A 25,009-nucleotide genomic window follows, 5' to 3' on the forward strand; every position below is an offset into this window, starting at 1 on the left:
CTGTGATTGGTTTTAATGTAATCCAATAAAATTGATCAAAGTTCAACGAGAACAGTGCCAGAGGTTTTTCTCGCGGCCTCGCCGCTCGTGCCGAAGCGAGGCGAAGTATTTCCGTCCACCGCGCGCGAGAAAAAACCTCTGGTGCCCATGGTGCTATAACTCCTATTTATCGGCCTGTTTTTTGTAGGCATCTTTCTGGGATTAGATAAAACTTAATAATAATAATTATGCCCAGATTGTATAATTCAAGCATCTCTGGCCCCGGGTCTGCCCCTTTAGGCGGCGGTAAACCTAAAAATTCTGTAGAAGATCGAATTTTTGTTTTTTTCCGGAATTTGAATCTTAAGGTATTAAAGTTTTATTTTGACAAACATTTCTGTTACTGTAATTTCAAAGCTTGTTTTCTCAAAACGACTTATTTTTGCCTTTGAGTCCTTTGAGAAAATATATTTTGAGAAGGATTTGTCCAATTAAACTGAAATTGTCAGGACTTGTTGCTCTAAGTAAGTTTTGTGTTTTAAGCATAGAACTTTTCCATCCAGTGCATTTTGTCGAAGTTATGCATTGAAACGTATGCTGGTCTATGCTGGAGTTTCTGTATCGGATTTGACTGGTCACCATTTCATGTGTTTTTAACTTTTCAAATGTCTCTTTGCTTAAAACAGTAAGCTAATTGTCTTCTTTTAAAAAAAATGTAAAAAAATATTTATTTTGATCAGTTCTTGTAGGAGTTATCTTTTCTCAAGTAAGCCCTGGCATTCCCCATCAGGTGGCAGATTTAATCAGCCAGTGTCAGGTAACAATACAGTTCTAAAGTACAACAACAACAAAAAAATCATAATATTTGGTCTTTAAGCTTTCTAAAAATGTATACTTTGCCATGGTTTGGGATTAAATCTAAACCATGAAAAAAGTTTGAAAAAATGGTGTGGTTTTTGGTTGACCCCCGCCTTGACATGGGACTACCCCCTCTTGGTCTCCCTAACCAGTTCAGTACTGGAGTTTTCTTACGGGAGATTCTTACCCGGCGCTTTAGAAATACGGTAGAATCCTGTTAATGCGGCCACCAACGGGCCATGAAAATTTGGGGTGGCCGTTTTAGGGTCAAATTTCATAACCATGATCGTGATACATCACGGGCCTAACATGAGTGCTGTGACAACTTATCAGATATATCACAGTTGCACCTCTAAACAACTGTTCTTTAATAAGCAGCCGGAATGCAGATATAATTTTCAAGAATTGACCTTGAATCGAAACGTGGCTAGCGGTGGGATGCTTGACCATCACGGGTTATACCAACGCCCTAGAAATAGACACCAAACGAAACATTGATAACTCATCTACTTCTTCAGAGCTGTTGATTGAAATAACAGCTGCGTTTCGTCAGGATCTTTTCTTACCACTGCACTTACACAGAGCTTTATTAATAGCGCTTAGTTTGTCATTAGTTTACATAGCCACCGACCTAAGCTAACTTACAGCTGTCAGTCTTTCAGCTATGGAACGAAGGTAGGTTATAACGAATCGTACCTTGGAAAACTATTCACTAGTTTTCCTAGAGCTAGTAACGTTAGCTAGTTACCATATACCCCGCATTCTCGATCATAACAGATGTATTTTCGTACAGTTATCTTTCGATCTAAACATTGCCATAATCTGTCGTTGTCTGATTGATTATTTCCCAGTGTAGAATTCAAAAGAGATATATTGCTCTCGCGCTGGGCATGTTCACTACAAGAGGGGGGCGTGGGGGGCCTATTAGAAACCGAAAAACCGCGCAAAAAATCGCCGAAAACCGCCAAGCCGCGAGAAATTTCGTCCAAAACCGAGAACCGAAACAAAAGCCCTCACTAACAAGCTTTGGTAGTCTTCAGAATCTCTCTTGGTTATTTAATTTTACACGTCTAAACTTGTTTTACTTTCCGAAGTAGCCTGCGGGCAGGCTCACCTTTGCGTCACACGCGGGAGCGGCGAAGAACAAAGCGATCCGACGGGAAGTCTGGTGAAGAGGTTCCAAGAAAGTGAGCCTGCCCTGATCTCTGTAATTTTTTTATTTCTGCTTCGTCTGAGCGAAGTGAAATACCATTGGTCGAACAGCGGGAAAGGCGAGAAAACTGTCAATCTGTTATGTTTGATGAGGAGCGATTAAATCCCCATGGAGTCGTGAGTTACCGCACAATAAAAAACAATTCGTCCACATTGGAGTCAGAGGAAGAGTTGAGTGCGCGTATTACTGATGTTTTAACAAAGTTCCAGTTTTATTTCTGGTTAAATTTCAAACTACAGAGGGAGCAGGAAATAGCAGTTGAAAGTATGTTAATGAATCAAGACGTACTTGTCGTGTTGTCGACTGCATATGGAAAGAGTTCAATATTACAAACATACGTGATCGCAAGCGGGCAACGAAACAACACGAAGGCGTTTGCCCGTTTACCAGCATCGTCAAAGACCAGATTGCCAAAGCAAGATTACTCGGAATCAAGTATGTGTCCTTAGTAGACATAACCTTTGGCAGCTTTTCTTCGGCAAAACTTTATCAACAACGGATATCGCGCCAACATGTTGTTATGAAAAAGATTTACAATTTTCCCGAGAAATCTGAGCTGCCAAAGTTCATACTTTCGTTTAAAATTACCGTATTTATTCGATTAAGCGCCCAGGGCGCTTATTTAATTTTTGGACTTTCAGGGTGGGCGCCTATTCGAGGTGGGCGCTTATTCGAGGCTGGGCGCTTATTAAATTTTCACCAATTTCAGTAAGTAAAAAGTTTATTTTGTAAAAAAACAATAAATAAGAAAAAAAAAAACATGACAAAATATTAAAGCATATAAATTGTAACTGTTCATTGTTCGGTTTGTGCCCAGAACTAACAACTCATCGTTCGGTCTTCGCGGAAGTCTCTTTAGCTATCATAATTGTCAATCAACATCATAAAATTTTCAGACAATGAAACTAGAGATTAAGCCATTAAAGAAATACCGTGATAATCAATATCCGTATTCCTCTTGTCCACTTTAATATTATTATTTTGGGGGGGGGGGGAGGGTGGGCGCTTATTCGAGGTTGGGCGCTTAAAAAGTACTTTTTGGGGGTTGGGTGGTAGGGGTAGGCGCTTATTCGAGGCTGTGCGCTTATTAACTTTTTCTACCCTCAAGGTGGGCGCTTATTCAAGGTGGGCGCTTATTCGAGGTTGGAAATAAAAAGAAATAAAATGCAAACAGCGGCAACAAACATAACACATGAACTACGCATGGTTTGGAACAATAATCTAAAATTTTCCAACGTGAGCCTGCTCGCAGGCTATTTCCGAAGTTCTTTCTGCGTATTTCCTCGTTAATTAGTGCAGAACACATCGTAGTCTAAAAAGCTCTTTTTGTGTAAATCGGCTCCACAGACCTATAGCAACGTGAAACTAGAAACAAATTGATAAGTTAATAAAGATGGTGAATTTTAAGCTCGGTAATGAAATGTGAAGGTGAATTAATCAACATGACACGAGCGTGGGACAAAGAAAAATTCTGAGTCCCCGACAGGAATCGAACCCATGACCTCCCGAACACCGGGCGGGTGCTCTATCCACTGAGCTACGAGAACTCATGGAGAGCAAGGTCATTTAACTGAGTTCATATATGATAGGTGTCCTGCATACTGCTAGGATCAACAGCGTTGAGTATGCAGGACACCTATCATATATGAACTCAGTTAATATATGAATATATGAACTCAGTGGATAGAGCACCCGCCCGGTGTTCGGGAGGTCATGGGTTCGATTCCTGTCGGGGACTCAGAATTTTTCTTTGTCCCACGCTCGTGTCATGTTGATTAATTCACCTTCACATAGAAACAAATTGCACAATAAAATGACTTTAGGCCATTTTTGTTTAAAAGAAACACCACATTCTGAAGTTACTTTTTGATTGCTACTGTCAGAATTTTAATTTGTGTAGGCACAATGATGGCAGCCCCATTTTACAACCAAACTACTTAATTTTACAACCAAACAGTCTCTCCTTTGTGAACGGAGCAAGTGAGCGCAATGTTATTCCCGCAACGAATAGGGGAGACAACTCGCAATTGAGCAACGGTTCACAGTCTAAGGTCAAAGTCCACAAGATATTTTCCGAGCCGCGTGATATTTGAGAAATAGTCTTTTGCTTGATGTCATCTCTAGCTTTTCATAGTCTGCTTGACAGCCGTTACAAGCGAAATAACGGCTGCTGAAGAGACTAGTACGCTTGTCGAGCGTTCCTCTAAAGCTTGGAATTACAGTTTTAGCGTGACTGCGGGGGAGGGGGGGGGGGGGGTAACTTCCTTGGCAAAACCAGAAAAACCATAAAATGCATTGGGCAGAAAAATCCAAAAACCCGCCATCACTGTTGACAAAAACCGAAAACCAAAGACTATTAAAATTGGAGAAAACCCGCAAACCGTACAATACACCAAAACCGAAAAACCGCAGTTTTTAAGTGCGAAAACCGAAAAACGGAACAAAAAGTTGGCCAAATCCGGAAAACCGAAAATCCCAACGCCCCCCTCCTACAAGTTCTTCGGTTTTCCTGACAAACTAATGACCCGATCAGATCCAAATTCCTTCTCTAGTTGGTATTTACATCATGGTCACTTGCGAAAGAATTCTTTTTCCCCGCCGTGTCTTTTGCCATTAGTTTTATTACGTCACCCGAATAGACTGCGCCTCAAGACTTGCCACGACCCCTCTCCCCACCCCCGTCTGCTAGAGGAGGAGATGGGGCCTCATTATATGGCTCTGCCGGAGAAGCACTTCCGTGCCGTTTAATTAGAGGTTGAAATCATGAGTAGTCTTTCATTTTATTGATCACAAGTCAGTAGAAGAATCCGGGGAAGGAGGAGGGTACTTGACCCATTGACTGATTGATTGATTGATAGCTTTGTTCATATGCGGTAAAACTTCGTTCAGTATAGTATTATAAGAATAAAAACCTATCTTACCACTAAAGCTGCTTTTCAAAGATGCCGTGTCTCATTCAAAGCTGCAATGACGCACTTTACATTTAAATTCGCTTAACGAAACTGTAGATCGGAGTTCATGAACCGAAAGGCTGTAGGAAAAACTCCTCTTTAAATAATTGGCGCGGGGCTGCGGCAAAGCCACGTTATTCTCAGAATTCCTCAGTCGATCGAAATTGTAGATAGCCAGGGGCCAATCCATGTAAAATTTTGAACATTATAACGGACGCGGCTACTACCCTTTGATGAGTACGTTTTCGCCAGCCGAGTACCTTGAACAGCTTTTCAATATCAGATCGTCTTCATTGCTTGCATACAATAAAATACGGGCCGCGCGGTTTTGGAGCTTCTGTAGTTTTTCAGAAAGGCCGACACCGCACTGAGTTTCCCCAAACAACACTACAATAATCAAAATATGGTTACACTATAAGCTATTATACACATCAATTAGAACATTAAAAGGAACAAGATGGGGGTAATCTAATAATTGCACCCAAAGCAGAGGCAATCTTTTTACAAATACTCTGTATATGACAACAATCCCAGGTTAAGTTTCGCTTTAAATCTGCATCTGCATACATTCTTGGTTGTGAAAAATGTAAGCAATTTGGCAGGCCATTTACATCCAATAAAAACAGTAAAGGTCCTAGAATAGTGCCCTGGGGGACATCACATTTCACTAATTTTGGAGTGGGAATTGAGAAATTACAGTTCAGCCCCTATTAAACGGTCACCATCGGGGAAATGGATACTGGCCGCTTAAAGGGGACTCGCTGCTTAATAGAGGTAGAAACAATAGAAAAGCCCCCATCGGGACTTTGATAACTTTAATAGGGGTTTGACTGTAATTTGGCAAATTTGGGTACGATTGTTTAAATACGGATACATGGTTGTTTTTACATTGGCAACTTTGGGGTAAAAATTATTAAACCTGAGCCACGCTGCCAAAAATGGATTTCCGTGCTCTTTCGAAGGAGGTCTTGACCAACATCTCCGTCACTTCTCCTTAGGCTTGTGTCTTCTTAGATAGCGGGGAAACGCATGTACACGAGCGAGCGAGTGAAGAAGCAAAAAAGACTTTTTCTAGTCCTCTCTCTTCTTCTTATTTCTTTCGCCGGCTTGAATTTTCGTGCAACTGATTGAGAACCTAGGCGCGAGCGAAAAGCACGCCCCACCTCAGGCAACACGGAATCGAAAAAAAAAAAAAAAAAAAATTGGAGGGTGCAAAGGGACTTTTTGTGTGGAGTATATACCACTTCGGGGTAATTTAGGGTACAACTGATTTTAAGAGATCAATGTTTGATATAGGATACGTGAAATCATATGTGTAGTTCAGTTTGACGAGAGGATTTTGACAACTAGGTCGTATACAACGAAAAGCTCTTGAAGTACCCCGTCCTTGATCACCCCTCCCAACCAGGGACAGGAAGAAGAGAGGTGCGGCCCCGGAAACCTGTTTGCACCCGTCTGCCCCAATGGACTAATGGTTGTAGCGGCGGTTATATTGTCGATGGAACAAAAACCTACAAAAAGACAAAACAAACTTTTGATAAACAAGAAACTTTTGATAATGCATCGACAATATGACATCACTGGCAAACCAAGAACCGAAAACAGACATTCGGAGACGCGATCTGAGGTCTCGGTAACTGCAGTAGTCACATGTGGTCAGATTAATAACAGATCCTCGACGATGGCTTTTTATGGAAAAAGGTCCTTATCTAACGCCATTTCTTTCAGTTTCGTGTAGAAACCCCCCGTAAACTTGTGTCTTCTCATGTAGAACCGTATTTACTTATCTGTCGCAACGTCAGTCCCCATCTACTCTTCGAATCGTGGCCTAGAACAAAATTAACCTTCCGGTTTTTCGATTTTTAAATGAGTGGAACAAAACCAAAATGGTCATTAATTTTCGCTAAATCGGAAAACCCTATTACAAAGCTCGTTTTACAATTCGCTAATTATTGCATATTTTTGTTTTCAATTATGTAAAAGAAAAATCAGTGGATTGTGAAATTTCAAAACGTAATCGTCTACGGTGCTACGAAAGCTTTGTTTGAGATCACCCGTGATTGAGGGGAAAATTTAGTTGAGTGCTACTAAAATGGGAATCATTTACTCAAGAGAATCTTATGATCTTTTTCCCATTCCAACAGAGCCACAACCAAGGTAAGAAGTCATCTTAAAAACACAAGAGTTTAACAAAACAATGCTGGCCGAAAACGTCTGGAAAATTTATAATTTCGTACTCTATCAAACTCTGATGATCACGAGAACCTCGAGTCAAAACTACTGAAATGTGAAAACCAGGTAGCGAACTCGTGCCGAAGAGAGAATTGAAATAATTTGCAAATATTTCTTAATATTAGCTTATTTCCGTGTATTTCACAGTCGTCAACTACTGGAAATGCATAACAATATATCCGTCGAAGCATATGGTCGAAGGATTGTAGTTTCTCATAGTTTTTAATAAAACATGTTGGAACCCGATTTTAATCTTACCTCTCATTTCAGCGAACTTTCACTTGTGATTTTTTTTTAAAAAAATGGTACGACTTCTCCACTTAAGACCTTGTGAGTTTTATAAAATGGTACGACTTCTTGAGAACAGAATACTCAAACATACACCTAGCTAGTGACCTTCACGGTCGAGTCTTGATCAGTTTGGAGCTTTAGTTCGTGGTCACCACAAAGACACGTATATTTGGAATCTTCTTTCATCGTCATATCATCCCTGCATGTTTGTTACTTGCCCGTTTTTACTTGGAATTTTCTTATAGTTTCTACTATTTCTGTCCAGAGAAGATGTCCCTATGCAATACTCGCCCGTATCAATAACGCTTCGAATTACCGGTAACGTAATACCGTCTGAGAAATCAATTTGGAAGTAGTGGTTTATGTAATTAATAAGCAAAAAGACCAGTGGCTAGTCAGGTGTATCAAAGATTTATGTATAATGGGCAAGTCCCATCGAAAAGCTTATCTATATTTTATGCCAACTTGATTGCCGAGTTTTGACTGTTCGGAGACGTACGATATAAAAAACCTCATCAGGATCATATGTTTTTACTAAAACCTGGGCACATAATGCCTGAATCGCAATGTGTGTCCAACTTAATTAGTAGTGTTCAACATCATTGTACCACGAATTCGACGCATATTCACATCTGTAAAGCCGAAGTATACATCGCGCGCAATTTCGTGGCACAAAAAATCAAACCTGACATCTGGTTATCAAACTCTAAGCCAAACACGACGATCTTTTCTCTTTGTCGCCTACCTCCTTTTCTCCTCTGAAAGTGAAAGCACGAACTACGATTCTGATCAGGAGGCATTAATAGACTCCTGACAGGAGTCCGTTTATGGGCTCCTGCTAATTGAAAAAATAGGCTCGCAATGCGTAGATGTGTAAACTGCTGCTTTGGACACGGCATGACTCTAAATCCTTTGTAGAACTTGGGTAATATGTGCAACTTATTTGACAACCTCAAAAGGGAGTAGTGCACCACAGAAAGGTGCTTTACGTAACGTTTCAAATCGTTTAAGGTTTTACGGAATAGGGCAAGGTCAATAACCAGCAAATAACCGGCAATGAGTAAAAAATATTCTGCCTTTCGTATTGTTCCCTTAAATCTCGACCCAGTTGACGAACCCTCTTCTGTCTCAGAAGACATATATATAATTGATTCTAGACAATAAGCATAGTAACACTTTGTTGCCTTAACGAATTTTTCAGCAAAGAGTCCGACGGGCTGACTGATCTTCAGATTGAAATGATCCGCAGTTCATGGGAAAAAGTCACACCCAACAAGAAGCACCATGGACAGCTGTTATTTCACAAGTACGACCAACGCGATTTAAACTCTGAGTAGCCAGACACGCCCTAACAGTTTTTAGTATAAATCTACTAGCGTCCTATCACGAATGCCGTTCTATGATTGGCTATGCTACTCACTTTCTATTCTGCGATAGATAGTAAGGAGCGTAACAGTGTGCCTTTGTTAACAAAATGACGGCCGCTTCTTGGCATTTTCGAAGTGTCTGTGAAGAGCATTCAGATAAAGTTGTGAACGACTAGTAGATTTATATCAAAACAATTAGATTATTTGCTCTCGATTTCTATGCGTGATAGTTGACGAGCTCGTCAAGTATCACGCGATAGACATCTCCAGCTCATAATTTAATTGTTTAATAGTGAGGTTACTCCAACCGTGAACATTTGATCACCTGTGATAGATTGGCATCTCAAACAGGGTAGTAGTGGGTCCAATACACCCTGTTGATCCATGCTATGTTAAAGAAAACCATATAGGCTTGTAGATAGACTTAACGCATCTTGAAAAATCTTTCATTCGTAATCCGTCTGTATCTTCCCCAGTTTTACCCATCCTTTCTTCATTGTGGCTTATAATTACCTTGCTGGTGTTTTTCTAAAATTATTTTTAAGTCTCTATCGATTTGGCCCTAATAACTTTGTGCATCGTTAAGAGTTGGCATGCATTGTGATTAATTCGTACTAGGCCATTTCCGAGTTACCTTATGCCTCTGTTTCAAAACGAGACCTTTCTTATGAAAATAAGTTTGAATTACACGAAAAAATGAACCTGTAGGCGGAACCCTTTTCTTATGAGTGGTTTCGCATTAAGACTCGTTTTGACCCAGAGGCAAAAGGCAACCCGGAAACGGCCCATTGCTCAGTACGTTATAGAAAATCACTCAATCAATTTTGCATTTCATTACATTGACAGGTTATTTGAGATAGCGCCCGAAATGACAGACTTATTTCCCTTCGGTGACGACTTTACAAAGCCCCAGTTCACCACGCATGCCTTAAATATTATGAACGCTCTAGATCACGCAATACAAAATTTGGATAACCCTGATGTACTTATACCCAAGTTGAGAGAACTGGGCCAGATGCATGCAGGGTTTGAGTTGACTGTCAAAGAATTTCAGGTAAGACTATTTCTCCAACACCGACCGAGTTCTTTAATGTTGCAGTGCGTAGCCTCAATACTACATTACTTGTACAAAATTTCGGACGTTTTGTTTCGAACGTTTTATTTTCGGACACTCTTTATCTCATTTCGGACAAATTTCGGGCACTGTGATGACACATAGCTAAAGTAAATTTACGCCTGCAAAACACGAATTAGACTGAAAGACATCTGTGAAAATGATCGTTTTACTGTACCCTCAAGGTTTTTGAGTTACACCGTGGAGAAATTAATACAAATCATATCAAGCCGTTACGGTCTCGCCCCGAACGCTTCGCTCTCCGGTCGCCGAATGTTTTTTTTTTCCTCCTCGCCGGGAGCCTGTTCGCAGGCTATACCTGTATCAACTAGAGTTCGTCTCATAAAGGAAACTAAGAGCTTTGAAGCTACTTAAATTTTTATACTGTACTGTTAATATTTCGGACGGTTTTATTTTCGGACGCTTTTTTGGTCCGAAATTATATCGTCCGAAATACTTTGAAAGTAATGTATACAATTGCCTCGCGCGGCGTTTCGTGAATTGTTGCACAATGCGTCTCGGGGTCGCACACTATTCAGCGATCATTCAGCAAGAAATACCCGGTATAATAGTTTACTAAAAGAGGCTTTCTAATCTTTTGAAAACTTTTTGCTCTTTAAGCACGTCGGCGAGGCCCTAATATGGGTTCTAGCGACGGGCCTGGGAGACGACTTCACACCACAATTGAGGACAGCCTGGGGCGATGTTTATGCTATAATCACTGACGTCATGTTAGGTGCTATAAAGGACGTCAATGGATACTAATAAACATCCCGTGAATGAAAGCAAACAAGTACAATAATCCTAAAGGTCATGTACAAGGATTTGTTTTATGATCTCCAATGGCAATTAAGATGCATAGTGATTTCATTTAAAATGGTATTGCAGATTATTTCATGGCAAAAGGTGTATTCAATGATGGTCCAAGACCTTTCACAAAAGCTAAATTAATCCACTGAGGATGTGTTAGGAGATTTACATGTAATGGCGGTCATGATTTGAACAGCTGCTTACAGAAATTTATTGATATAGTAAATTGTATTGAGGGATCGTAACATCTGCTGTAGAGTTTTACTTCAAAGCCTTAGCCCTAGAAAGTTGTATCTTGTAGCATTTTTGTTTTGATTAAATTTGTTTATTATACAACATCATTGTAACAAATTATAACAAAAATTTTGATACTCAGAGTAAAAGATAGATTTATAATGACAATGATGATAGTCAACATTACTGAACAACAAACAAACAAACATTTAAGATAGCTTTATACAAAAGTTTGAAACTATTAATTTAATTAGAATGACCATTTTATTTGTGTAACTAACAGAATGCAATAAAATTCCTATTTACATTATCGGACTTATTTACTGATATACCAAAGTTAAGTTAAAGTTTTACAAAGTGACCCCTGAAAATAAATAAAAAGGTAAATGAGGTCTTTAGAAACACGGTTAGCTAACACAAAGTAGTTCACAAAAGCTACATGTTGCCATGTCCACCTGATCGTCATGCACAACAGGACAAGTCCCTGGGACTGGTCCCTGCAACAAGTCTCTTGAAGAATTTACATGAGGGGAATAGTTGCAGGGACCAGTCCCTTGCAGTGTTCACATGCGGGAACTAATTGCACAGGAATATAGTAAAAAGTGGGGAAAACAGTATCATTCTTTCACTCTACGACTTTCCCAAATGTGAAAACTAAATTATTAAGCTTAAATCAACAATGTAGCATTAAAATAAATCAGTGCAATAAAAAAAAAACCCAGATTATTATCCAGTGCTTTTTTTTAAAGATTTTGCAATAACAGAGTTTTTTGCAAAATTCTATCAGTATTCCTGTGATAGTAGTACTACAAGTTGCTTCTTTGACATCAATACCATCTGGGAGCTTATCGTGCAGATCTGTGGCTGGTTAGTTTAATTTGCTTGGAGGGACTTGTCCCATGAACAGTTCACATGAAGTCACAATTCTGAGAATTTTATCACGTGCAGTGCGTCATCTCAAATGTTATGTCAAATTGTAAACACATCATATCAGCACCACTATTCCTACCTGTTAATTTACGCATTTTGCTGTGGCGTTGTGAAAGATCGTGAAGCCCCACTTAGTCTGAATTATGTTCGTCTGAAAACTACTAAAAACTGAGGTCTTATGTAATTACTCGTTGTTTGTTACCACCAAGTGTTGTGGAATTAATTTTCAGTCGTAATAATATTGAAGAAATTGAATACACAGCCCAAATACTCACGTTTCGCTTATCTGAATGCAATCGCTTTCAAAAACTTTAAAACCTCTAAAACGTAACCAACTATTTTTCTAGTCCGTATTATCAAAAATCAGTTTAATTTTTAACTCTTAATAGTTTTTTTTACATCTGTCAGTGTGGTTGAAATATAGTTTCCGTTCCACTGACATGTTTTTGTGAAAAGTGTGAATGTACAAATTAGTCCCGCTTTATAGTCACGAACACCTCCAATTCCACATCTTAAATAATTACGCAAATTTTTTATTCAATTGACTCCGAAAACTTTCAGAGGAAACTTGCTTTCACAAAAAGTTGAAGAATTCATTTCAGCCAATTTTCAAGTCTCCGAATGTTATTGTGAGGTTTTATACTGACAAGCTGTCCACGCGGGAGATTGTTTCATCACTTTTCCTGTTTTCCTTAGACGTCGTGGGAAACTTGTTACGTTGGAAACGTTTGTGTGACTAGGGGTATAAACGTTTGTAAATTTGTCAATTTTTAACAGGTAAAATAATACCAGACGTGATGTAAAGGTCCCCTTGCTGGTGCTAGTAGCGATTTTACACTCAGTTGACTTTTAAGCTATTCGAATTTGCAACCAATATTTTGGCGAAGAGTCTACACTGAAGTATCAAAATGTCTCAAATGTCTCTTTTTAATTTCTAACAACAAACAATTTTTTTTGTCCAGCCAGACTGGCTTTTTGTCAGGTCAAAACTTGTCCTTGTCCTGACAAATGACCTGCCTATGGACAAAAATTATTTGCAGGCTTGAATAAAGATACATGTAATTCTCTTACCTTAGGATTAAAATTCACTTTTGTAGAATAAACTGCTCTATAAACTCATTCTGTTCACTCTCAACCTTCTGTAAAGCTTCATGCTGTACACGGAAACTATAAGAAAACATTCAAAAGAATCTTGGTAATTCTTATAACAGTTCAAACCTTGGGCAAGTTCCACTTTTGGCAAATATTTCTTAAAGCACTCAAATATTTCTGACTCTTTTATCAATCCAATCAGAAAACATTCATGCCATATGATGTGACATAAATCATAATATAAATTAATAAAATCAGTAACTTTATTAAATGTGAAAACTTCTAGCTTGTCTACAGGGCTTACTTATCAGAAAAAACACCAGATTGGATTGGAATTTGGCATGTTGGGTTTTAAAGATGATTTACAGTCTGTACTGCGCACTCTTGCGAGTTTGCTGTGAAGTTAATTCAAAGTTTCATGTCAACCACCATTATGGATGCAAAGCTTTATGTTTCAGTTTTCCAATATCACTTGATGAAACAGCTTTGCAGCTGTAAAAATCAAAGAAACTACAAAAAAAGGAATTTAAAATGCCTCAAAGATAAGGTAAGAGGTTGGTAATAACATCGATTTGCACTCCATCAAGTGAGACTCACAAAAATTTTGGTGCTGAGACTACACAGTGTGCACTGGAAATCATCTTTAAGGAGGGATGAAAACTGGAAAACCCAAGGGAAACCTCTCAGAGCATGGCAAGCACTACCAAAACACTCAACCCAAGTATGTCACTAAGCCAGAATCAAACCTGAGCCAAATGCATGGGAGGGTGTAATTCCTACTCCCATGTCATGTTGCTTAGCAACATTATAACAGAGCCATGGGCTCAGTAAATTCTCATCAATTCACTGGAAATGTAGGGGTAGTGTATGATAAATCAGAGAGTCACTTTGTGAAACAGTGTGAGTTGTATCTCTTGTGTGGGCCTAAGACTTTCTTAACCTTGCAAAAGAAAGTGAGACCGTCAGGCAAAATTTGAGAAACAGGTTTGACGAGGTGATATCTAAGAAATCTGGCTAACATTTTGCAAGACATGTATTGTTTGAAGAACTATTTCCCACACTAAGTGCACCTCTTGTTTTGGATACATACAGTTTTTTTTGTCATATATCAAAGCAGGCGATGACACACTCCTGGATTAATCACCAGGGTCTGGTTGTTCAAAGGATGAATAGCTACGTACTAACCAACAGATAAATCACTATCCAATGGATAAGTGTTGATGAAGACAAACTACACTATCCTCAGAACAGTGATATTTATCTGGCCCCAGTTGTTCGAAGGCTGTATAACACTATCCCCTGGATAAATTGCTATCCGCTGGATAGTGATTTATCCGGTGGATAGCGTTATCCACCTTACGAACAACCAGGGCCTGGTAAGTAGCCTTATCCTTACTTCAGACAACTAATGCTGAATAGGTTCTCACCGTTCAAGCTGTGTTTTCTTTTCTGCAATCAGTGCCCGAAGTTGCTGTTGTTGTGCCTCTCTTTGCTTTGCAATCGATTTTAAAAGATTCCTTGAGCCAATGGCCTAACAAAAATGTACAACACTTTAAGTGCCCCATCCAGAATTAACTAACATTATTCTCTTCAATCCATGGGTTGAATGAACTTAAAATTGTTCAGGTAGAGTTAAAAAATAGTACTGAAGGGCAGCCCAATTACCAGGCCAGTCTATTTATCATAATCGAAGTAAGTGAAAGTCGTAATTAGGCTTGGGTGCAAGCCGAATACCGTAAACTAACTCCACTGTACGTGTTCAAGTTCCATATGGAAGGGTATCGGGTATTCTAAAATCAAAATGTAGTTTGGAAACAATCGAAACATAAATTTCAAGGACAAAGGGAATGAAAAATGTTATAATGAACTCAATAATATGACTATCACCAAGGAGACTTGGAGCGTGTTTACAAATATAAACAACGGAGGTGCGACGATAGTCTTACCTTCATTTTTTCCTTTTCGACCTCTTTGGCTAATGCGTCAACCATATCAATAAATCCTCCCACTATTTTTTGAAATTCTCCAATTTCTGTGTAGGAAATAAGTTCATAATCTATTAAAATCCGCGTGGATACCAACTTCAAACCGAGGTATCCAAATTTTGCAAAATGTAGAGCAAAATGTTAGCTTTGCTCTAAGTAATGTAGTTTATGAAACAGTCCTACTTACTGTCGACAAATTCTTTACACTCCTCCTTAAGTTCCTGTGTCTGCTGACCAATTTCTGGCTCTAAAACCCGAACTTTGTTCAGTTCATCAAAGTGAAAACCTGCAGGACCGTCCGCCATGTTTGTCCGAAGTAATTACCCCACAATGCTTTGCGAACAGAGAACACCGCTTTTCTCCATAGCAAAACAGGGAGCCGTCGAAATTCACAGCATTTTGGCCGTTATTTGTCGTCTTTTGGAAACCGGTTTAACATCACGGAATGCTTTTAATTTTGCATTACAAAAGACGTTTCGGATGTAAACAAGACGTAGAGATTTTTGAAAACGTACCAGCATCTTGGTGTTGGGTTTAAAAACTCTTTATCAACATTGCGTCACGAAACAGAGGACAAGGGGTGGAATTTGAAGCTTTATGGTGTTCAGAAAAGATCGAAATGGGAACCGGTTTAACCTCAATGAAAGGGTAAATGGTTCGTTCCCAAGGTAAAGGGTGAATCAAACCACAGGTTGAGATTTTTGGAACTTTACCAGCTGCTGTTACTGTGTCGTACAAGAGAAGATTAGCGTGTCATCAGCCTCGATGAACAAAAAAACCCAGAGGTCACCCAAGCGTAACATAAGAGTTTGTATGGCGCTGATACGGCCGCAAATAGGAGTGTATCGAGATGAGAAGATGGAATTGAAATCATTCAATGTATTGCGTAATTCACCGAACAAAGACGCTTGAACATCCAGTGGTGTTATTTTTTCTCATCCTGGTGTGTTTTAAACGAGATTTGAGCGAATTTTGATGATTTATCCTCCACCGTCCGTCCTAATTATAGTGTTCCGTCCCTTTTATAGAAAGTCAGCGAAGACAGCTTAGGATGGCGAGGATGTAACTGAAAAACACAATAGACTTGAAGACGTGAAAAGGCCTGCGTTTTCCAATTCCGACTCCGATTTCTTCGAAATTCCTTTATGCATTAACTTGGCTATCAAGTTCTTATTCCTTAAAATTAGGGGGCATTTTCTGATTTTATCCCAGATTTCGAGTAAATATTTCATTGGTAACGGTGCTCCTTTATTACTCAGATATGGCGAGAGACATACGCGAAAAACTCTCTATGCTTTCCCTGGCCTGTTGGTTTCGCTGTTGTTGCGAGTCCTTGGGCGACTTAGGTCGCTCACGCTCGCGACTTCGTCGCTCGAAGATTGCCCGAAGATTGGGAGATAAAAGCAAAGGTCGACTTGTGCCAAGATCTATTGAGTGCCCTGAAATCAAAACCAAACGAATTACTTACTAATTAGACTACTTAGCCAATCTCAAACCGTGGTAAAACCAAAGTATAGACACAGTACACAGTGCTGTCCAAAAGGAGTCTTAAAGGAGACTTAAGAGATTAAGGATCTCATGTTCTAGCTGTTCGAAACAGCTGTGCTTCTCGCAGTTCCAAGCTATGGTTGCACTAGACTCTAGACACTCGGGGGTTCTTGCACTAAGAGCGCTTTTTTGCGACGACCCCTCTCGTTAAACCAAAGTAATCTGGCCAATCAGAACAAATGTAATAAAAGACCTAATTGAACCAATCGGAAGTCAAAGTAAAAACATGTGACAAGAGCCAAGCGCGGGAAAGCGTGGGCACTGCGCCAAGATCCCATTGGTTTTGGCTTTTCTCACTGATTGGTTAGGTGCGCCATGAAAAACAATTTGCGATTAACATCAGGTTTCATCCCAATTTGATCCTAAACTCATCTTTATCCTGGTCATTAGTTCAACATTGCAAGTCTTCGTAGCAATAATTTTTATTATTATTATAATACATCACTTTATCATTGACAGTTGAAACCTTCTCGTCCTTAGGTCTTATAATCTCATCACCTGATTTCTTTTATTTGGAAAGACACTGTTAGGAGAAGTTCTCTTTTTATCACTTCCTGTAGACAACAAGCAGTCCCTCTTGAATCGGAGAAAGCGTTACCATTTTTTCTTGCCTTTCCCTCCTTCATTCAGTTCACGCTTTCTCCGTGGGAGCTATTCACCCATGGGTTTGGGAATGATTGTCGCTGGACATGGTAAGTTATCAGGACGTTCTGTCTCGAACTTCCCATTTTGGTCTAGACCATTATACTTGTAAAGGTACATGTACATATCCATGTACCACGTAAATATTTTTCCAGCTAAATACCCTAAACAGTACCTCGATGACTATAACGGTGGCTATTTTAGATGTCAAAAGATTTTTAAAAACACCCTGGCCGGGTTGCTCGAAGGCCGGTTAACGACGTAAGGCTAACCCAGAATTGAAAGTTAACCGAAGTGGAAATTTTTTTGTGTAAAAATGTTTTTCACTGCCTATGTTTTATGTAGTTGAGATTATTCAAACTCAAAACAGAAGGCCAAACGATATAAACAGAAAACCTTACTGGAAAATTACAAAACTGAAATCAAAATTCTCGTATACCCGGGTTAGCTTAATCGGGCTTTGAACTCGGCCCAGAAACGGAAGAAACCATGAATGTTTTAATAACCCCTTAAAAGCATGGAGATCACCCCTGTCATTTTCAACATGCGGAACCATGCGACAGCGGGAAATATTTCTGCGTTCGCAGGCTAGTATTGGGTATAGTACCTCGCATTTAGCCTCGAAAAGGGCTACACACCCCACCCAGATTTCCGGGGCATACCACTACAGGTTCTGCGGGATGTTGCCCGAGCCTAAGTCGAGATGTACTGTTGTAAGTCTACACTACCACTTACAACGTTTACAAAACTTCTCCCATCAATTTAAAACCACATAACACCACTGAAGCAACTTTCAAGTTCTACGGCAAGTTCAATACACCATTTACGTTCTTTTGCAGTCACCACCCTTTGCGTGTTCGTAGAATGAAAGAGTCCAGTATATCAATCTTTTTAATTCACTGAAAATTCATACTGGCGAAATACTACAAACAGCCTCCGTGCAGGAATCAGTGCCCTTCAAAATCGAGCTAGACTACGAGTAGCCCCTCTTTCGCCGCCTGGCGCGAAAGAAAACCGCGAGAAAGAAAACGGCCGATTTCGCGCGGCCATTTTTTCCCTTGCCGTTTATATATGGTCTCGCTCGAGGGACTATAAAGCAAAAGACGAACTACTCGAAGTCTAACACCGAGCTTAACAGATTCTGACACATAGGTAGAACTACACAACCGCAAATCTCACAAATCCAAATGACGATTCAATTCAAGCTCCATCTCTTTCTTCATCGGTTTTTGTCTTGCCTTCTGGACGGTTCTTCGTCGCTTTCCGGAATCACTCGTGGCCCGACGGCTCTACGAGTCGCGCTGAGAAGTTCGGCGTCGGGTAGGTTCCCGGTCCCTCTGTGCTCGTACAAAAGAACGTTCAGTGACTCCTCGTAAATTCTCGAGTCCGGGAATTCTACTTTTGTTTGCGGTTTTTCCGTGGCGTAGACAATCGACGTGCAACAGACTTCTGCAAGTTTCTTGCCGTTGCCGTAAAAAGTCCAACAGCAGATTTCATTGTTACCGATCAAGTCTTTGATAAAGAGTATGCGTCCATTGAAGCGGAGCGATAGCTTGTCGAAGAGTTCGATATTTTTTAACAGATTGTCGTCTGACTGACTGTAGGAGTGAAGAAAAGAAACAAAACACCTTCAGCAAATTTAAGTCTCCACCACAACCTCGTTTCCAGGGTCTCTCATCTTGGCGGGAAGGTGAGAGACCCTGGAAACGAGGTTGTCTCCACCCCTGCCGTTATTTGAATTGTCGCGCAACAATCACGGGGAGAAGAGTTGCGTGACCATTTTAATGATGGCTATAAAGGAGACAATAAATTTAGGGGGGATTTAAAGTGATAAACCATCCCACAGGTGACTTTTTTCATATAAGCTTAAGTGCTGGGCACCCAGGATTTCATAGTTAGGAACCTCAGACCAGACCATAGCCTTGTTGGTGAACTTTTATCGTCTATTTACCTTTTTTTTGACAAGTTCAAACAAGCAGGTTGGCAACTTCTTAGCAACTTCTGGGATTTTCACCAACTTTTTAGGAAAGGAACTACTTTTCCTAAAGTTAGCACATTTTCACCAGCTTTCATGCATTTGAGTCAAGATACAGAACGTTTGTAGCTGTATTGTTATGTAAGTAGCTGGGTAAGTAATTGGTAAGTAGCAGCATTTTTGGATGAGATGTTGTGCATCAATATAGACACAAATGTTTTGCTAGAAAATACACCACTTAAAAATTCATACGAAACTACATCTGCGACCTGAGAGGCGTATTTTCCATATCTTCACAAGTGAAGACATTGATGACATCATTTCCTGCTTTTTCATGGTTGTTTCTACAAACAGTCAGTTTGTCTATATAATAAAACAAAAATATCTCCACAGTGGCTTGAAGATATGAATTCTACTCAATATTTTTTTATCACTTGAAAATAAAATTCATATCTTTGTGCCGCGGTGTAATATCCTCTATTCACCTACAAAGTTTTATGCCTCAAGAATTTGTGTTGACATTAATAAAAGTTAATGCTCTGGATCCTAAAGCTACATGTGGACTTACCCAGTGTAGGAGTATTTGTTATTTGATCTGTTATATGAAAGTTTGACCACTGGCTGTTCAGAAAAAGAAAATCAAGTTCATATATCAATCTTCTGTTCTGTGATAATGGAAAAAGCAGGGTTGTCAAAAGTAGCTGGCTGCAGGGGAAAATCACCATCTACTTCATGATATTGACTGGTAAGGCCCGGTTCACACAAACAACGTAAACGAAATAATGACCTAATAACATAAATATGACATAATCACTCATGCCAGTAATGTGAACACTGACATAAAGACGCTTGGAAAAGAATACACTATTTCCTTATGTTGTTATGTCCATGATGTTATGTTGCTTTTCTGTCTTTGTGTCAGGATGTTCACGCTACAAATGTCCTTATGACTAGTGTGAACTAGGCTTGACTCTGCTAGCCAAGGATACTTGTTTGATCCTTTCACAAGAGATGGCAATATCACACACTTACTCCAACAATAAAGCTACCCACTTCAAAACTTTACAACAACCCAACTAAAAAAAAACTTACTAGGTAATTTCCTTTTCAGCAAAAAAGTTGTGCACCAGTCATGCCTCTAGTAGCCTGAGATGTTAGGCAGGCCTAAAATCTTAAATGCCTGTCATAAACATTTGATTCATTCCTACACACTGATACGTTGTAAAGAATGTGGATGACATGAGATATCATCGACAACTTAGTAATTTAAAGGAGACGTAAGCCAGTCAGCAAACTTGGGAAAGAGAAGGAGCAATGAACCATTAAGGACAAGTTACACACTCTGTGCATTAAATCCAGAAGACTGGGATCAGACAAAGAGTGCCTTCCACAACTGAACAGGACAAGAATCAGCATTCCAGTGTTTAAAAAGGAAAGCAGAATCTTTTACATACCTTTTTACCAGTGACAAGCTGTCTTTCTTCCTTGGAAGACGTTATAAGAGGAACACGACAGATAGGGTCATGCTCTTCCTTTTTCTTCTCGAGTGCTTTCTCACAAAGTTCTGCTAGTGACTCAATCAGATAATACTTGGCCTCTATCAAGATTTCTTGCAGCTCTACCTCATTCTGTGGTAATGGTACAGTACCATCACGCAAGAAGTTCAAAATAAGGGAAAAGTGCTTTCCACAGCGATCAATAAGAATCCAGCCTAAACAATAACAGGACAAGATTTTGTTGTTAACCAAGTTTCAGAATGAGATCTCTTAAAGCATAAAATAAACAACACAAGAATTTGGGCACAACATAATTATACAGTTAAGTCAAGTCAAGGGCCATGATCAAACAGTAAAGAGGGTTATACAGGGGTATTCTCATGATGAATGACTAGCTTATTTTCTTTTCCGTGTAACATGATTCTTTGTGAGCCGTGACTTGCAGGTTCTGCATTACCTGTGAAGAGTGAAGAGCGCTGATATCACAAATATCAAATAATAATTATTATTAATGACTATTATTAACCAATATTCATGAATTCACCTCTCTATTCTACATGATTTTAAGACTTTGAGACTGAAAAGATGAACTGTGACCTCTGTATAATTATCATAACATCGCGTAAGGCATCGACAGCTACCAAGAAACAGAGCTTTCGTTGTAAATAATGTAAAGTAAGCCATTGTGATATCGTGCAGGTTAGTGTACCCTACTTGCTTATTTTCATGATTCTGGAAAATGACATTTTGAAATCCATGATCCATGATTCGCTATTTTTTCTGTTTGTGAACTGTGCCAGAAGACCCCCCCCAACTCCTGTATAAGCCTCCGTAACATAAATCAGAACTCAACTAGGAAGAGAGAGAAATAAAGAGGGGGCAGGAGGGTGTTCATGCTGGCAGTTGGCTAAAGGGGATGTGGCCTTGGATGGGAGCAGATTTTCATGACTGGATCAACCATCATTGGGTTTTATTTTCAGCAGTGCGATGTTCCAGATACAGTAGGAGAATCTAGCAATTCACCTATTTATGATAGGTTGCAAATATGCCAGTGTCATGAAGAGTTAAGTCCTCTTAATTCAATAATTCTTTTTAGGATGACTTAGTTAAAAGGGTTCACAAGTTACAGTGAAAAATGCAGAGTGACGAGGCTGTGATTTGAGTAATTACAAACAAGTGCTAGGATGGGGTCTATATACAGAACAGGCCATAATGTGCTAAGGGATTTGAGATAGCAATGAGTGATTCCAGAAAATATCGATACCCTACCACAGGCGGCATGAACATTTTAACCCCCCTTTGGCTTCAGAAATTCCAAAATACTCTACCCCCCCCCCCCCCCTCCAATGCCCTCTGAATTCCAAAATCGTTAACCCCCTTTTTCCATTTTCCATCTGGAATCCTAGATTGACTCCCTACGACTTCCAACAAAAGAGATTTCACATCTTCCTAGAAGTTTATCAACTGTCTGACAGGGCTTGAAATTGCGACCGATACAATCGCATGAATTCGTGACTAAAATGTTTAGCGACTAGAACTTCCTCCTCTTCAGGCACAGTTTTGCAACTAGTTTTCGACTAAACTATTGAAGGAATAAAATGTCCAGAACATGTTGTCAGTGGTCAGCAAGAATGCTAGTCAGATACTACAAATTGTTCTAACTTCATGACACACTGGTCGATATGTTAGCCAGTCCTGTAATATCATGGGCTGGCTGGGTTTTAAGTTTTAATCTGTTAGAGAGTACATTCCTGTTACTTGATGAAAATTCTTTGGTTTCTTTTTTAAACAGAGCACAACATGAACTGAAGAAGCATAAATTGGCATTTCACAACACTTTGTTGAAGAGGGCCTTAATTATAAAATAAATATAGGCTTGCTTCTTTTAGGGGGCTCACTACTCAGGCCTCTAATTTCGGCATTAATTATTAGTAGCTACAATTTTTTGATGTTACTTTCACAGGGTCACCACTTTTAGGAAGTTATTACTTTCAGAATTTCACAGCTGGTCTGATAACCCTACTGGTTTTTCTTTCTTCTCTACCTAAACTGCTAGGCCAAATTGTTGTTGTCTTAATCACACAATAAATTTATTTCTTACCATTTCCAAGGCAACAAACTGGAACACTTCCGAAAACAATCCCTTGGAGCATGCTACCTCTGGTTACCCCTCCTCTCTCCTCCCCTACCCTAATTAATGATGGTCCTGATTTTTGTTAGAACCTATTTTTTGGTGCCAGCATCTTTGAAAAAAGATTGCCACCAGTTTTATTATAAAGAACCTCAACCAAGGAGAGGGAGGAAGTCCCCTTTATGTCCCTCATCCACCATACTGCTCATTATAATAATAATAATTTGCCACAATAATAATTTGCCACAGTTCTCCGGTCCTAATCACTGAATTCTTCTATGCAGCCTATGAAACAGTGTAACAACTGCATTGTAGAGTGAAGACCCTGGGAAGAAGCCCATATGAAAATGTCGGGGATGCTCGTCACAAAATTTTAATTTAACCCCTAAATCTTGGCATGGCTTGAGCTTTATTTGACCCTTAAAGGATACCACTTAAAATAAAATAGGCTTGATTACTAGCCAGTGTTCAGGAAAGGAGCCAGCACTACTGCTGGCGTAGACCAGTGGAAATCGAGCATAAAATAGGAAATGATAGCGTTTTTTGTTATCTCTTCGAGTGCACCCTAAAAGACACTTTGACAGCTAAAAATAGTGGTATTTCATCCTGATCACTCACCCTAAGTGAGACCAAAATCTTTGATTTACATCCCTAAGCAAGATGACAAGCATCCCTTACCTTTTCATATGGGAGTTCCTGTTCCCTACCCCGCTCCCACCACCCTAGGGTGAAGACCAAAATCTGAAGAACTGATTTTAACAGAGGACACCAATCCACGTTATCAGTTAAAGGAAGCTTATTCGTTCTTGCTAGAATCTTACTGTATTTTCAGTAGAAAATCCCAAGCTGTGACAAATTTAAATAATTTAATCAGTGCTACAAAAATAAGGAGTGCTCTTTGTATATGAGATTGACACTGGAAATTGAAAAAATGTAAAAACATGAACGTATGAATGCATATGTAAGCTAATTAAGTCTTCTGTGGGTCATTATTATAACGTCACGTTCAGCGTATATGTAAGCTTATGGTTTTGAAGACGTCGTCGACGTTTTAAAGCTAATAGTTTATCTGCGGTTTTGACGCCGAAAATGAGCACAAATAGGCGTTACGTTGTGCTCATTAGAGAACTACTGAGCCTACGAATTCAACCTACCCTCGGTGTCTGTCAGAACCTCCATTCTTCCGCTAAACATTGCCCTCAACATGCTGTCCTGTTTCGACAGAGTTCCGATCGTTGTATAGTGTAGAGACCCTCCAACATTCAGTTTCACGTATTTTGTTGGCGACCCTCGCACGGTCATCGGATGAGTTGTCTCTCCAGACATTTTTCTCCCCTTTCTGTCTTCTTTACAGGTTTCTCTTTGAGGTGTGACGGCGTTTGAACGAAATTATTTGCTTGTCTTCGTTTAAATACTCGTTTGTGGCAGCTTCCCAAAATAACTCTCTCCAGGCCCTTTTAGCCCAGTTGTCTCAGCGGAGCGAGCAGCCATCTGTACAGACTCTTGGGGAGGGGGAGGGGAGACTAAGGTAGCCCCAATGGGAGAACACGGGGAACCGGGGAACCGAAGAATGCCGTCTTTTTCTTGGCGGGAAACCGCGCGTAAGTCGCTTTTGGGCAGCCCGCGTTTTTCTGGCGGGAAATAGCATGAAAATTGCATTTAAAAAACATTTCGGTTATTTTATCGAAACGATTGTATCCGAAAGCAAAACTTTTCCATTTAAGAAAGGATAACCTGTTTCTACTGTTGTGTCCACAAACGATAGAAAACTGGCCAAGAAGATCGTGAAAGGAGGCAAACAGTACTGAACAATGCCGTGAAGTAGATCGGGTTGGAGCTAGAGAAAGGAGACTGGTCTTCACAACTTTTGCTGGAAGTTTCTGCGTGAAAGATTCACAGTAAAGTGAATTGCCAAATTGCGGTAAGTGAATCTAACTGGTGGAAACTTTGGCCGCGTTTTTTTTAAAAACACTATTACGGAGATTGAGAAACCACGACGGTGACGCCGAGGACAACGTCGATGCTTTTAGGCTTGGCTAAAGCTTTTTATTAGTGTTCATGTGTTCATGTGGTATATGTACTATCGCGTCAAAACTGCAGAAAATGAGGCTTGAATAGTATGAGCAGCTGACGTAATACCCCTTTTCACGGTTATCTTTGC

At 39.7% G+C, this 25,009-nt stretch overlaps 3 protein-coding genes across 4 annotated transcripts; 1 reads left to right on the top strand and 2 right to left on the bottom strand.

Annotated features, from left to right (window-relative positions):
* Positions 1–1,329: 1,329 nt before the first annotated feature.
* On the top strand, positions 1,330–11,360 carry LOC110066147 (neuroglobin-like). Of its 2 annotated transcripts, none has more exons than XM_020773349.2 (4): positions 1,330–1,512; positions 8,726–8,830; positions 9,738–9,945; positions 10,627–11,360. In XM_020773349.2, the coding sequence occupies exons 1-4, from the start codon at positions 1,502–1,504 to the stop codon at positions 10,768–10,770; spliced, it is 468 nt and encodes a 155-aa protein (XP_020629008.2). In that variant the 5' UTR covers positions 1,330–1,501; the 3' UTR covers positions 10,771–11,360. The 2 variants fall into 2 exon arrangements, with proteins under 2 accessions (XP_020629008.2, XP_089135371.1); XM_089279245.1 differs by lacking the exon at positions 1,330–1,512 and adding an exon at positions 7,032–7,158.
* On the bottom strand, positions 11,119–15,412 carry LOC110066148 (intraflagellar transport protein 20 homolog). The gene is made up of 5 exons (XM_020773351.2): positions 15,244–15,412; positions 15,018–15,103; positions 14,499–14,602; positions 13,051–13,146; positions 11,119–11,413 (listed from the first exon to the last, which is right to left on the bottom strand). The coding sequence occupies exons 1-4, from the start codon at positions 15,359–15,361 to the stop codon at positions 13,065–13,067; spliced, it is 390 nt and encodes a 129-aa protein (XP_020629010.1). The 5' UTR covers positions 15,362–15,412; the 3' UTR covers positions 11,119–11,413; positions 13,051–13,064.
* Positions 15,413–17,008: 1,596 nt separating this feature from the next.
* LOC110066180 (BTB/POZ domain-containing adapter for CUL3-mediated RhoA degradation protein 3-like) lies at positions 17,009–24,317 on the bottom strand. Its single transcript, XM_020773385.2, has 4 exons — positions 24,003–24,317; positions 20,676–20,932; positions 19,790–19,842; positions 17,009–18,844 (listed from the first exon to the last, which is right to left on the bottom strand). The coding sequence occupies exons 1-4, from the start codon at positions 24,172–24,174 to the stop codon at positions 18,466–18,468; spliced, it is 861 nt and encodes a 286-aa protein (XP_020629044.1). The 5' UTR covers positions 24,175–24,317; the 3' UTR covers positions 17,009–18,465.
* Positions 24,318–25,009: the final 692 nt, after the last annotated feature.

Source organism: Orbicella faveolata, unplaced genomic scaffold (assembly GCF_042242905.1).
Source record: "Orbicella faveolata isolate gen_17 unplaced genomic scaffold, um_ofav_v1 contig_47, whole genome shotgun sequence".
In the NCBI taxonomy this organism is placed as follows: Eukaryota; Metazoa; Cnidaria; class Anthozoa; order Scleractinia; family Merulinidae; genus Orbicella; species Orbicella faveolata.